Source organism: Symphalangus syndactylus, chromosome 5 (assembly GCF_028878055.3).
Source record: "Symphalangus syndactylus isolate Jambi chromosome 5, NHGRI_mSymSyn1-v2.1_pri, whole genome shotgun sequence".
Lineage (NCBI taxonomy): Eukaryota > Metazoa > Chordata > Mammalia > Primates > Hylobatidae > Symphalangus > Symphalangus syndactylus.
Window position 1 is genome coordinate 100,441,885 of NC_072427.2, and position 15,602 is coordinate 100,457,486.

The 15,602-nt window shown below is 39.5% G+C and overlaps 1 protein-coding gene across 10 annotated transcripts in view; it reads left to right on the forward strand.

Moving 5' to 3' along the window:
* The window catches only part of GRIK1 (glutamate ionotropic receptor kainate type subunit 1), a 430,746-nt gene that overhangs the window by 260,357 nt on the left and 154,787 nt on the right, over positions 1 to 15,602 (forward strand). For 6 of the 10 annotated variants that reach the window (XM_055279420.2, XM_055279424.2, XM_055279423.2 and 3 more), the window contains exons 2-3: positions 6,640 to 6,807; positions 10,695 to 10,952. The exons of 1 other annotated variant lie outside the window; for it this stretch is intronic. In XM_055279420.2, coding sequence (XP_055135395.1) covers positions 6,640 to 6,807; positions 10,695 to 10,952 — 426 coding nt within the window. The remainder of the gene's footprint in view (positions 1 to 6,639; positions 6,808 to 10,694; positions 10,953 to 15,602) is intronic. 3 more of the 10 variants (XM_055279429.2, XM_055279428.2, XM_063640635.1) reach the window with 1 other exon arrangement.

Sequence of the window (15,602 nt, forward strand, 5' to 3'; positions counted from 1 at the left end):
AATGAGATGGATTCTCTGCCACACTGAAACATTGTCTGAAATTCCTTTTGGGAAGAAGAGGGTAAATTTAATACTTTCACTAATCTCTCAGCACAGGCCTCATCTAGAGACAGATGGAATCAGTAGGCAGCAGTGGAATTGCCTCCCTTTAAGGTTCTTACCCATAACAACGGCTTGATTTCCACCATATTACACTGAGTTGATTCGGATAGCTCCCTGTTCCATGGAAACTGATTGAAAAGCAGGTTAGGAAATATCCTTGGAACCTAAAAAAAAGTCAATCAGTAAGACCTAGAGCCAGGCATGGTTTTTTTCATATTAAGATTGCTGAATTCCACCCCTTTGACATTATGATTCTCTCCATATAGAGTGGGATTAAGGGAAAGTTTGGAAGCCATTGCGGTGGGTTTACCTTGGGTGTCTTCACAAATAGTGTATCATTGAGCTTAGCCTTCTCTAAGTGTTACCCTTTGCCTACAATGATTATGTTGTTGAGCCAGCAGTTGTAGAGTTGTGATTGAGAACAATTCTCCTGTAAGTCTAGATGGAATTATGTGGCACAACCCAAAATACTTTATGGCAACCCTTCATTGCACCTATCATCCCCCTTTAAAGGCCACCTGCCGGGTGTACAGGATGTTGCCAGCTGTGGCTTCCATCTGTGTTTAGGTAGTCACAAAACACAACTGCCTACATCCTCGCTGCACTTCACTGGTTCAAGAGTCTACCCAAAACAGACAGAAATGCTCCTGTGGTGATGGAACTCTGCTGTCTAAACCAAGATTTCAAGTGAATTCCTCTTGGCTTATCTTAAATTACTGTGCTGTAAAGTCCAGAATCTTGTTAGAAGTGAATATTACTTGAATATATGTGAGTTCCTTTAAAATTATTTTCAATTTCAAAGCCCTTGGGGAAAAAAAAAAGAAGATGTTGGCTGAGCACGGTGGCTCACACCTGTAATCCCAACACTTTGGGAGGCCAAGGCGGGCAGATTACCTGAGGTCAGGAGTTCAAGACCAGCCTGGCCAACATGCCGCAACCCTCTCTGTACTAAAAATACAAAAATTAGCCAGGTGTGGTGGTGCATGCCTGTAATCCCAGCTACTAGGGAGGCTGAGGCAGGAGAATTGCTTGAACCCAGGAGCTGGAGGTTGCAGTGAGCCAAGATGACGCCATTGCACTCCAGCCTGGGTGACAGTGTGAGACTCCATCTCAAAAAAAAAAAAAAAAAAAAAAAGATGCTGATAAATGTACTAGTCTATGCTAGGGTTGCTGTAAAAACAAAAACAAAAAACCAAACAAACAAAAAAGACCATAGACTGGGTGGCTTAAACAACAGACACTTAATTTCTCTCAGTTCTGGAGGCTGGAAGTCCAAGATGGAGGTGTTGGCAGGTTTGGTTTCTCCGGAGGCCTCTCTCCATGGCTTGCAGATGGCCTCCTTCTCGCTTGGCCCTCACATGGCCTTTCCTCTGTGTGCAAAAGTCCCTGGTGTATCTCTGTGTGTCCAGATTTTCTCTTCTTAAAAGGCCCAGTCAGAGTGGTTTAAGGCCTACCCCAGCCACCTCATTGCAACCTAGTCACCGTTTTAAAGACACTATTTCCAAATACAGTCACATTTTGAGGATTCAGGGGTGAGGCCTGCAACATATAAATTTGAGGGAGGATGCAATTCAGTCCATAACAGTGACTTACCAAAAAAGCAAGTTGCGTCTGAGTTTCAAAGCTACTCCAGAATGTAGGCACAGGCATTATTGTCTCATACCCTTTGTTTAGTGACCATATGTGGCACCTTGTCTCAGGTGAGGGAACATAGAGTATGAAGGACAGACCAGTTTAGCATCAGCATTATTTTTACCAACATCTATGCTTCCCAGAAAAGTACAGTGGGATCAGTCAGGACAAGGTCCTCATGAGTAAATCCTAAATACGAACGTGTATTAATAAAAAAGCATTAATTTTTCAGAATTCTTATCTATTCTGGTGTTTACAAGCAGTGTGATTTTACCCTTATCATTTTAAACAGCACAAATGTTCACATAAGAAGACAGACTCATTACTCAAAAAAAAAAATGCCCAACTTCTTTCACTTTCCGACCCTTTGCTTGGACAATGGTGGGTGAGGTGGAGAAGAGGCTGGGGAGGTGGATATTAAGCATGCACCTTGACCGTTGATCAAGCTTCCTAAGGATAATCAGACAGAGGATTACTGCCCAACCATTTCCAGTCTATAAAGACTGGCACGTGATCTGTACTCACTCAAACTGATCTACGACATAGAAAGGACAAAAAATAGTTTAACAATACTTCTCATGCTTCAGGTACACATGAGCAATGAAAGAGAACATGGACAACCCAGGCCTGCCGATTTTGAAGTTTCTCACCCTCCTGTGTTCCATCTGCCATGCAACACTTCTCTCAAGAATTATTGCAGAATGAAAAACCTTGTTCTTCATCCTGAGCTCTCAGAGTCCTGCTTTCTCCCTTCACCCACTGCCCTGGCTTGGGAAATTTCAAAAATATAAGGGAGGGGACAACTTTGCCTCTCTTCCTTGAGGCTAAGCTAGATTTTTATTTCAATTTCGTAACCCTTCCATGGTCCACAGCATTGTTAGGAGTAGAAGTCAGCTCAGCTCAAATGAGAGACAGAGAGAGGAAGAGGAACAGAGGGATGAACAAGGTAGGGATTTCTCATCTCAAACCAATGGGCCTCCAAATGAATGAGGCCAGAGGTTCACAACATGAAGACCCTTAAAGCCTTCAGATGTCTCATTGACAGCTCACACTCACAATTATTATATAAAAAAGTAAAAAGGGAGGAAGGGAGGAAGGGAGGGAGGCAAAGAGAAAGAAAGAGAAGGAAGGAAAGAAAGAAAAGAAAGAGGAAAGGAAAGGAAAAGAAAGGAAAAAAGAAAGGGAAAGAGAGAACAAGAAGGAGAGAAGGAAAGACGGAAGGAGAAAATTATGCAGGGGCCCCAACGTGTGTGCCCCTTTATTCTGCTTACTAAAGACTCTGTATCTCGTTTTGCTGTATCTGAAGCTATGGGGAGGAGAAGGAGGGAGGAAGTGGCTGATCCTTAAGCAGTCTGCCCACATGTGAAGTAATGATCTGGCTCCTATTAATAACTTTCTCCTGTTTCTGTCAGATCTCACTTTTTCATATATCTCCAGCTTTCTATATACCTCATACCACAGTAGATTTTTGGCATTTATCAGCAACCCTGTCTTGGAGAAAGAGAGTGTGATGGCGTCTTGAGCTAATGACACCATTCATAATGCCTGTTTGATGAAAAAATGAAAAAAAAAATTGCTCTGAAAGTGACCAAACAGTTCACCTACACACTATCCAAGCACATAATGAAAACACTTGTAATTCCTTTAAACCCAGGTTCATTTGGCTTTATGTGATAGACAACTATATAGCAAAAGAATAATTTTGAGGCAAGTAGTCAGTTCACCAGTTGGTGCCAACTCCTCTTTTTATTTCCATTATCCAGGTACAATAATAAAAAAAATTATTTCTAGGGAATTTTTGAGTTTTCAGGGCACTTTGATTATATTTTCTCATTTGCTTTATAGAGCAATTCTCCAAGGGAAGCAAGACAACATTATTAGCTCACATGTATGAGACAAAGAACAACAGAAATAACTTGATGAAATGAAAACATTTACATTTTTTGGAGATTCAGATACCTGAGACAGTCCCAGATAAAACTGTGACTTTGAATAAGCAGGATATAATGTGTAATCTTCTTGTTCACTTTTTCATTTATAAAAATGGAAAAAAACCTCCTGCCTTGAATGTTATAAAGTGTAATTAAACATATGTAAAAGAGCTATTTCATAACAATTTTCTTTCTGATACTTAAAAATCCTTCACAAAGAGGAAGTAGGTAGATCAGGTTTCAAAATTCAGAATTTCTGTTTCCTATTCAGGTATTTGTTTCCTCCAGGCAGCCTACCCTACACAGATTAATGGTGCTCACATCCATGCCAGTGATTGACTTTTCCCCTAAATAGCTGCAGCCTGAACATCCTAAAGATGCCTAGGTCTCCCCAAGGATGCTGATTCTGAGTAAGACACAGTCTCTACACGTGGGCTCTCCCTGTGGGGCTGAGGAGATAGACAAGTAAACAAGTCATTGTTAATAATTACCATGGAAGCCCTATCACTAGGCAGCCCTCTGTATGGGTCACCTAGATGATAGCAGTAAGACAGCCTAATGTCCACCTTCTGGTGACCAAGTATCTTTTGCGTCATCTTGTCACCTCACTGTTGAGCATCCACCAACAGTTCTGAGAGAAACTGAAAATCAACTCCAAAGTCTCTGCCTACCACTGTCTGACAAAAGTAAAACACAAATTCACTTGAACAGCAACATTTTTCCTTAAGTTCATTTCAAATAAAGGTCTTAAATGGCTCCTTACGTAAAGGTTAACATTACCAAATAACTGTCATGTAATTTTCCTTTTTTTAATTTTTAGTTTTTGTGGGTCCGTAGTAGGTGTATTGTCATATAGTTTTCAACTGTGATTTCTCAGACGACAGGGGAAAGTATCTATACCTGAATGCCTCATACTATCAGTCTACAAAAGCCAGAAATATTTCCAAAAAGAGCCAAAATAATTCACTATAAACCATCTTAGCTTTCACAACCCAACACTGTAGTTAGTTATTTAATAAAGTCAGTTCAGCAGGAACATTATAGATGTGTATTTGTTTATTGCTTTTTTTTGAGGTAGGATCAGGGTAATTTCTTTGAATTAGAGTCTGTCCATTGGAGTTCCCTTTCTAACAAAGAATGCACATAAATGATGTGCGTGATGCATATTTGTGATTTTCATTTCAGATTTTTTTATATTCTTTTTTTTCCCCTTTGAATGGAGAGAGAACTTAGAGCAGTTGTAAATCAATCTAGCATAGACACATTGGGAAAAACCTACAACCGACTTTTGGTAAGGGATCAATCATGAGATTAGACAAAAAATAGCAGCCTGGGCTGGGCACAGTGGATCACGCCTGTAATCCTAGCACTTCAGGAGGCGGAGGCAGGTGGATCATGCGGTCAGGAGTTTGAGATCAGCCTGGCCAACATGGTGAACCCCGTCTCTACTAAAAATACAAAAATTAGCCAGGCATGGTGGCGCACACATGTAACCCACCTACTCAGGTGGCTGAGGCAGGAGAATCGCTTGAACTCGGCAGGTGGAGGGTGCAGTGAGCCAAGATCACACCACTGCCCTCCAGCCTGGGCAACAGAGCAAGACTCCGTCTCAAAAAATAAAAAAATAAAAAATACATATATCAGCCTGACAGTTACAAGTATTCAGCATTCAATGAGCATCAGTTAACATGTATTTTCAAAAGAAATGAGGAATATTGGCCAATCAAGGAGTAACTTAAATGGAGATGGGTTAAGACAGCTTCCACTGTAGACCCTGCGCCTATTAATAGTTCTAGAACGTCTCTCAAAAAACATTTAAGAGCTGTACAGTTAGCAACACTTACATTGTCTCTGTCAAACATCAATGTCTCAAGCAAAATCAGAGCTACATTCTCTGATGAGGCTTTAAGCACTAACATTTTGTACTGTTACTTGCACTGAGATCCTCATGCTTAGGACCAGAGCCTACCTAGCACAGGTGCACTTGCTCAGTGAAGGGACATATTTCTCCAGTTACCAGATGCAAGTTTGTTTTGGACTAAACAGTTTCTAAAAAGAAAAATAAAAAAGAAAAGAAAGAAAAAAACAGTTCTTTGAATATTCTTATGCACTTTGGAAAGTACTAGAATATGATCTCAGAATTCTGAGCCATGAAGCACAAAAAAGGACATTTTTATCCTGAAAAATCTAACAATATGTATGTGTCATTTTGATCCTATCAACTCTACATGATCCCCTTAGAGTCTGGAATGCAGGCTTCTGGACAGAAAGATCCTCATTCTAAAGAATGGTCCTACAAGGATACAGCTCAAATTATGTTTAGGTCAAGCACGGTGCAATTCTTGTCCACATCACAGAAAATTGCTTTCCACCATATTATCAGTTACACTTTTATGCCACTAAATATTTGGAATACACTTGCCATCTGAGAGATGGTATACAGTCCAACACTGGATTTAAAATCTTAAGCATACATATACAGTTAGTCCTATTTATCTGCATGTGGCACATGCTGATAAACTTCACTTTTAGCCCTGGATTTGGGATCTGCTCTGACCATTCCTCTATTTATCATTTGGGGTCTTTTATTTGTATATTTACATTCTTCTTTTTACTGGCTGGGCGCGGTGGCTCATGCTTATAATCCCAGAACTTTGGGAGGCCGAGGCGGGTGGATCACCTGAGGTCAGGAGTTCGAGACCAGCCTGGCCAACATGGTGAAACCCCGTCTCTACTAATATTACAATAATTAGCCGGGCATGGTAGTGCACACATGCAATCCTAGCTACTCGGGAGGCTGAGGCAGGAGAATCGCTTGAACCTGGAGGCAGAGGTGGCAGTGAGCCGAGATTGCACTGGTGTACTCCAGCCTGGGTGACAGAAAGAGACTCCATCTCAAAAAAAAAAAAAAAAAAAAAAATTACATGTGAACCATGTGACTGATGCTTCTCATGCATCTCTTTTGTTTCTGCAGGAGGGATTTTTGAAACAGTGGAAAATGAACCTGTTAATGTTGAAGAATTAGCTTTCAAGTTTGCAGTCACCAGCATTAACAGAAACCGAACCCTGATGCCCAACACCACATTAACCTATGACATCCAGAGAATTAACCTTTTTGATAGTTTTGAAGCCTCGCGGAGAGGTAACTATTTTCCCACTTTTAAAAGCTTCTTTGGGTGATATGTCTGCTCTCCAAGTCACCTTCTTTTTGCTACCTGCCCTCTTTTAAAGCGGGCATCTTTGTGCAAATGGGTCGCGGGAAATCTGGGTCTTTGATGTCACTGATCAATGCAATCTGAACTAACCTAATGGACGTTGCCGAGCACTGTTTTCTGGGCCTTTCTGATGAGCTTACCCTTCAGTGCCCTCCACTCTATGATTAACTAGTTCAGCTGTGAATGGAAATGTCAAGCTTGATCTATTTTCCATCCTGAAGCTGAGATACCACCATGAAATCGTGCGGTGCAGTCAAATAAAACATTGTGGAAGGTCACATCCACTGAGCATGCGGAAATGCCCAGGACACACAAAACTCACACCCTGAATTTTAACAGGTTGTAAACTACTGAGTTTACCTAGCATCCTCTCAACTTTTTTTTACTCTTTTCCACAAAATCATAGAAATATGAAGATTAAACCTGTGAGAGCAATGTCTACATCTGATCCTCTTTTTCTTCTGAACTGAAGCCAAGTGCCTAGCCTAAAAAGTAATCTAATTCATATGTTGGCTGTAAGGTTTCTCTCACAGAAAGATTCATTCGGAATTGTGGGGCTTGTTTAGACATCTTCTAGACAATATTAGGACAAGTCTTTGAAGTAAGATCACATTCCATATAGCTGAGGGTTGGCTTCTAACAGGGACACTATCTAGTCACTAAATAAATGTGTTTATGTGGAAACAAAGGCTACTCATCACCCCAGATTAGGAGGGGTTCTTTGCCTCAGAGAGGAATCCTTGCCTACTAAATACACACAAATAAATGAAATACAATGAACACCATGTTTATGCCGATTTCCAGGTAACTAAATGCTGGTAGTTTCCTTATACAATTAATCTAGTTAGATCATAGGTTGTGTCCACCTGATACAGCCTTCTGCAAGAATTCTAGTGTTCTCTGCAAACAAAATATAAAACTTATTTTCTTAGGAGCACAGATAAAAAATTAACAACATAGCAGGGTGCAGTGGCTCATGCCTGTAATCCCAGCACTTCGGGAGGCCGAGGCGGGTGGATCACGAGGTCAGGAGATCAAGACCATCCTGTCTAACACGGTGAAACCCTGTCTGTACTAAAAATACAAAAAAAAGTAGCCGGGCATGGTGGCAGGCACCTGTGGTCCCAGCTACCACAGGCTGAGGCAGGAGAATAGCGTGAACTCGGGAGGTAAGCTTGCAGTGAGCCGAGATTGCACCAGTGCACTCCAGCCTGGGTGACAGAGCGAGACTCTGTCTCAAAAACAAAACAAAAAAAATTAACAACATAATATTTTTATATCTATGGCATGACTTAAGTATAAAAATATTTTCTTTTTAAAGATGGGAAGACTTTGAGATATCATATAGGTCAAAATTGTCTATGGACAAATAATATAACTGTATACTTATACAGCATTTTAAAGTTTCCAAGCTATCCTCACATAAATTATCTCTATAACGTAGAGATAGATCTATCACTTTTCTTTCTCTCATCTCTCTCTCTTACACACATACACCTATGCAAACAGACACAAACACTCCTACACATTGTTGAACAAATACTGCAGAAAGCCAACCACATTTAGCAATGGAACTCTAGCCACATAAAAATTGAAAGCTTTCCTGTGGTCTGAAGTACCTGGCATACTTGTCAATTAAACACCCCCAGAGCTTCTTAAAACTGGTAATTTGCTGGTAAACAGAATTCAAAAGGATTGATTTTCTGTTAAGTAATATTAGTATCCCAGAGCTAAATATTAACAGGAATCTCAATCCATTGCTTATGCTGGATAGAACAACAGTTCACACACTCCCATACTCTCATTTTATCTGGCTAAATAATGAAAACCTAACCAGAAAATAAGCTTCTGAAGACAATGACAGTTTACACTTCCAGCACGTAATGCACAAAACTGTACATCTTCATAGTTAATGCAGTAATTCACTACCAAAGGACAGAGTAGCAGAAAGTTTTTCTTGTAAACGTTTGCTGTTCCTTAGATACCTGCAATATGGCTGTCAAAGTTGTGTCAGTTATTCTGTCTGAATTAAGTCGGGTAACTACAGAGCCATATCATTTTTCTAACTATTTTTATTTGTAGAATGATATTATTCAATACAATTTTATGTATTAATTTAGCTAATTGGATATTTAATTATCTGATGACAGTTCTAAATTTGCAGAATTAAAATATAAATTTGAAAGTGTGTTTAAGCTTTTATTTAATTCCTACCAACATAAGATTAATAGGCACTATTTTACATGGTTGTAGAGGGCAAACTGCCCCAACCTTTCTGGAAGGGAATTTGGTTAATATGTTTCAAATGACTTCAAATTATCTATACCCCTTAATTATAACTGGTAACTTAACTTCTGGAAATCTACTCTTAGAAAGTAGCATGAGATGCAGAGAAAAATATAAGAGCTAAGGTAAGTGCTATAATATTATTTATAATAGCCAAAAATTAGGAGCAGCTTAAATGTTTTGGGGGATGTTTGTTTGCTTTTTGAAACAGAGTCTCGCTCTGTCACCCCAGCTGGAGTTCAGTGGTGCTATCTCAGTTCACTGCAACCTCTGCTTCCCAGGTTCAAGCAATTCTTGTGCCTCAGCCACCCAAGTAGTTGGGACTACAGGTGCACACCACCGCACCTGGCTAATTTTTGTATTTTTAGTAGAGATGGGGTTTCACCATGATGGCCAGGCAGGTCTCGAACTCCTGACCTCAAGTGATCTGCCTGTCTCAGCCTCCCAAAGTGCTGGGATTACAGGCATGAGCCAAATGTTTAATACTATAGGAATGCTTAAATAAATGATGACACACCTATGGAATGTCTGTTCTACAGACACTAAAAATATGCTTTAGGAGAATTTGTAGTGACTTGAAAAAAAGACATGCTATAGTGTTAAAGAAAGCAATACATCAAACTGTATCTATATAATGATTCTAATTTTCCCAAATATTAATAGATATTATTCCAAAATGATAGGATTAATCACAGAGCCTTTTTATCTTTACATTTTAAATATTCTAAATTATCTCAGTGAGTGCTTATATACTTATAATGAGAAAAATACATTTATCTTATAAGTAAATTTTTCAATAGATACTGACTTGATTTATTTAGGCTACCTGTCTGCTGACACTGGGGTAGAAAGAGGCCTGACATTGAGCTAAAGCTCCTGTCCAGTGGCCATGACTCTCTCCATTGTCTATGAAATGAGTGGGTTGGGCAAAATGTCTTCTGAGATCCCTTTAAGCTATGCTATTTCATTATTTGAAAATTAATTAGACATCAGCACTGCTTATGAGTGTTCTTTAGCAGTATTTCATTAACCTGGAACTTCTTTCTGAGTTTTGGAAAGATAGGAGCTAAAGCACTTTGTAGTTACCCAGAGGTTCTACATTAATCTTATAACCACATTAATATTTTCAATGCCACCCTGCTGCATGACAGAACTTAATTCATACAACATTCATTTGGCAAAGGGCTTGTTGGTAACTAGGAGTGCTTTCAGGTAACACTATGCCAAGCAAGGGATTTAGACTCCAGCTGATTAAAGGTAATAAAGTGAGACCAACAGGGAGTTGGCCTTGTGGTATATTGCTAATCAGTTCTAAGTTTACATCTATCAGTATATTAGTAGCTCAAGAAAGTTGGAAGTTGGACCAAGCGTATTTCCTCAATATACAGACAGGGATTATAAAAGATTTTTCAATAGTTGCATTAAAAAGAGGAATCATGAAAGAAAAAATTAAATTCATAGAACTCTTTTTTTCTCTCCCCCTTTCCCTGCTCTCCCTCCCCATCCTCTCCTTGTCCTTGGGCATCAGCATGTGACCAGCTGGCTCTTGGTGTGGCTGCTCTCTTTGGCCCTTCCCATAGCTCCTCCATCAGTGCTGTGCAGTCAATTTGCAATGCTCTCGAAGTTCCACACATACAGACCCGCTGGAAACACCCCTCGGTGGACAACAAAGATTTGTTTTACATCAACCTTTACCCAGATTATGCAGCTATCAGCAGGGCGATCCTGGATCTGGTCCTCTATTACAACTGGAAAACAGTGACCGTGGTGTATGAAGACAGCACAGGTATGGGACTCACACAAGACCTCACCTGACCGAGTCTGCTCTGAACAAAGAGAATGAAAGTATCAAATAGGCATTAAGCTCATCAGATGGAGCATATAAAAATGCTCTTTTATATAAAGCTAACCGAATATTCTAAAGTAATTTAACAATGCATGTGTATATAATTCACATTTCTTTTTGGTTGTTCATCCTTTCTAATGATCCTTTTATCATCAAATATAGGGGAAGTTTTCTTTAAAGAAATATCACCTGATCAATATGTGTTATAATCCAATCACAATATTAAACGTGTATTTTCATTTTTCCAGCTCTAATAAGACTATGACCGCAACTGAAAATGACCATGGCATATGATTCCAACTTGATAAGTAGCTATGTAAATGTTTAGAAAAGTTTCTGACGTAAGTTAACAAAGAGGAATTCATTTCGAGGTTGTACCGATGGAGTGGATTATTTCATGGGGAAGGGACTATGAATCCCCAGTGACGAGCGCTTAACAAAGCTTGCTCCACGTGCTTGTTCAGGGTGCAGGATGGAAATATGCCTGCTTGGAGTCCAGTCCTCATCAGCCGCTTTCTCTGACCCGCCCCCATTTGAACTTTCTTTTACTGGCACCTCCCCTCTGCTTTCTGCTTATTGTCCAGAATTTTTCAGGGTTCAGGCCCCTCTTTATTTAAAGTCAGGAAGTGACCCTCCATTATCCACATAATAAAATTGAATTTCTTCTAATTCAAAACTCTTCATCATCCAGCCATTTTCATTTTCATTAACGCAGGCACTAGCTTCCCTCACTGCCTATACTCTCACATGAGTTGTGATGAAGAGTCTATCATTTCTTCAATATCCCCGTGTTCTCCTGACTCCTGTTTTCTGAGGCTGGCGCCTCACTTTGGATGATCCTTTGCATGACCTTCACAGTGGTGAACTCCCTCACTCTCCACCACCACATGCAAATTTCCCTCTTCCTTAAAGCCCTCTGAGACCACCAGAGGGTTCACTAGCACTTCGGAAGCAAAAGCACTGAATCCCAAGTTATATTTCAAATACCTGTTGACATGTCTGTGAGACTGGAAATTTCTAAGCATCCTAATTTTATCTTATCTATGTTTATAATATGCTACCTGACATAGAGGAAAGAGTTTAGTAATTCCACATGGATAGAATAATACCATTGAATGTCTGAACTTTTTTTTCTCCAAGAGTTTAAATGAGTTGCTTTCTTTGATCTACACATTTTGTAATAAGATTATGAAAATTACAAGTGAAAGTTAGTAAAGCAAAACACTGTCAAACTTTGCAATACGATTTTGGTTTTCACTGCCCCTTTTGCCAAGCACTAGCAGTTTACTATTCCTCAAAGGGTGAATACGTGCCTCCTCTTTGATGTTAAACTCTGGTTCCATTTTATATTGTCAGATAAAAGTGACGAGTGTGTTTGGAAATATGCACTTATGTATTTTCTTGTGCCTCATCTCATTTTAGAAAGAAGTGAAGATTCTAAGTGAGTGGGTATATATTTTATAAGTATTGTATTCAAAACAGTCCTATCAAGAAGAATAAGCTACAAGCAGCCATATTTTTAGAACTTTACCTGCTTGCTGTGAAGGAATAAACCATTATCTAATCAAATCCACATGCATATTTTAAAGGGCTTTGAAAAAGAATATCATGTTGTAAACATAAGTGTGGTTAGATCTTGCATGTTGCCTACTTTTGCTAAACAGGAAATTTTGTGAGCTCATAAAATCAAGCTATATTTCATTATGTTGTGATCTCTGTAGTATAATCATTTCTCACCATTTCTACAGCAAAGCCAGACCATCTAAAAGGAAAACATATTGATGAATAATATTGAAACTCCTGGATTTAATTTAAGAAAGAGTTCAACTAAAGACGTGGGCATTGTAGGTTTCAAATTGTATTTAGACAAAATATAATTAGTAAATGACAGAAAACTGGATATTCTAACCACTCTCTGATGTCAGGTGAGCCACACATATGTGACATCCATTTTTCAAAGCAAACACCAAACTATCATTTCCATCATCTTCTACAAGAAACTGAAATGTCCTTTTCATCTTTGTCAAGTTCACCTGTGCTCAATGACTCAATAGATCCTTGTTGAAATTGACAATCCAAAATGATTTCATATGTCGCCCATTGAGAGATGATTCATGTTAAAATGATTTTTGCCCACAAAGACATTAAAAATGTAAATGAATAATCAATTGAGCCATTAATTGGAACCCAGAGAATAAACAAGCCAACTGAGATCAATAAAAGCAGAAGCCTTGTGACTGTGAGTGGGTTTTATACTGCTTGACTCAGGGTTCTTGCCTTTAGTAATTATCACACCATGAAAAAGAGGAAACTTCGTAAACCTAAAGGAAAAGAAAGGACTTAGGTGTGCTTAGCACCCGCCCCTACACCAGAATTAAGTACCCATTAAAGAGCACTTTATTGGGATTTGTTTAGGAGTTTGTTAAATAGCCTGAAGCCAAAACAAATGTCGCCGGACCAAATGGCCCATTACTCCCACTGAAGTCAATGGGAGCAGTGTGCACGTCTCTAAGGACAAAATTCAGTTCGCTAAATACTAGCAAGCAGAATTCTGTCCTCTAGAAGTTAAAATGTCGAAAGACTCTGGAGAACTCTCAGGAGGAGTAGTTTCGTCTCGCCTCATCTCTCTTCTCTTCTCTTTCCTGGATGTCCTTCCCGTTAGTCAGCTACTTGTCTCTGATTCCCACATCCGGAGGTGACCCAAGGCAATGAGAAATTGCTGCCCATTGGACTTCCCCTCATGATTCATTAGACCCTGGTGGAAACCTGGCTATCACTTCACATACAGCAAAAAGAGCTGAGAAGCTGAGCCTCAACTGCAGCGTGCGGCATATTCAGCAGTTTCTGCCTTCTCAAAGCCAATCTCAAGGAAATGCACTCACAGCGATTCCTGGAGAGCAGGGATCAGCAAACTTTTTCTGTGAAGAGCCAAGTGCTGAGGCTTTATGGCCACGGGGGTCTTGGTCAAAACCACTCCACTCTGACAAAGTAGCAAGCAAGCACACGGACAATATGTAAATGAACGGACCCATTGTGTTCCAATAAACCTTTATTTGCAAAAATATATGCTGGGCTAGGTTTGGCCTTTTGGCTCTAATTCACTCCTGCTATAGCCTTAAAAGATAAGACAATTGAGCTAAAAACTAAGATTGTAATTTTGTACACGTACGAAGTGGGTTCAGCTCACATCCACAACTCCTTCGTTTTGGTTTCTGGGTTTTCATGCCCTTCTTTCCTCCTCACCGGCCCTCCTGGCTTCCTCATCAATACATGTCAGTCCTTTGTCTCGTTATCTCTGTGGGATTTGCCAGGTGATATTCTGGTTCATTGGATAAACAAACTTTCAAAGAGGTTTTGGGGTAACAGATACGTTTCCTCACCCATCATGACAATCACAACTGACATTCCTATAACAAAAGACAGGTTAACAAGAGAAAATCATAGCAAATTTGTTTAATCAAAGTTTTACATGACTCAGGAGGCTTCAGAAACGAAGACCAAAGACCTAGGGAAACTATCTACTTCATTGCTTAGATTCCATGAAGAATGGAAAATACATGGAAATGTGATTGGACAAAAGGGTAGAATCAGTGGTAACAGGCTGAGGGGGAAGCCCAGCAAGACCTGTGTGTTTGGATTCTTCTTAGCCTCTCTGTGCAGTACTCCTTCCTCCTGAGTATGGGGCAGGACCCCTATGAAATGAGAGTCTTCAAGGGAAAAGAGAATCTTTCCAGATTTTATATCTTGCTTTTGGGGAGAGGAGTTCCAGTTTCTATGCTCCACTTGGGGAAGGGAAATTCTACTTTCTATGACTCACTTCAGGGGATTAAGAAGGGTAGGATACTGAGGGTCAGGAGAAAGTCGGAAAGACCTTGTTTCTGAGACCTTTCCGGTCTTTTTCAGTTCAAAGTAGTCAGCATGCCAAGGTGCCATATTTTGGGGTGTCGTGTTCTGAGCCCCAACAGTGTTAATGGCTAATAATGACTTAAAATGTTGTTTCTTACTTTAAACTAATCACAGCACATTTTAAGGTTGGCTCTCTTAAAAGACAACAAAAGCATTGAATATTGCATGCCACAGAGAGTGGGATTTCAAAGTGTTTTCTTATGCTTGGTTAGGCGATTACCTACACAGTCAGCATAGAGAGCAAATAAGCAAGTGCTAATTCAAATTTCAGTGGCAAAACATAAAAAAAAAACAACAACAACAACAAAAAAAACTATTCTGCTTAGCTTTTATTTTGTAAATGATTAAGAAAAACCTATTTTATAGTTTTGCCTCTCTCTCTTCTCTACTTTAACTTGTCCTTAACTAAACTGGCCCAAAGTTTATATTCATTTGGTTCAGGTGATATTTGCTGAAATATTGGGGAAAATAGTCAAGACAGCACATACCTGCATACTCTGTACTATGGCTGCCCTTTGCTGAGATCTAAATGGCTTCTGCAATATGTTGTTTGAAAGTTTTATTTTTATATAGTTTTTTTTAAAAAAATTGCTTTGTTTAGAAAATGTTAAAATGAAGAAAAGTGTAAGGACGTAAACAAAAATATCTGGAAAAACTATCACAGATAGTGTCTTAGTGTATATT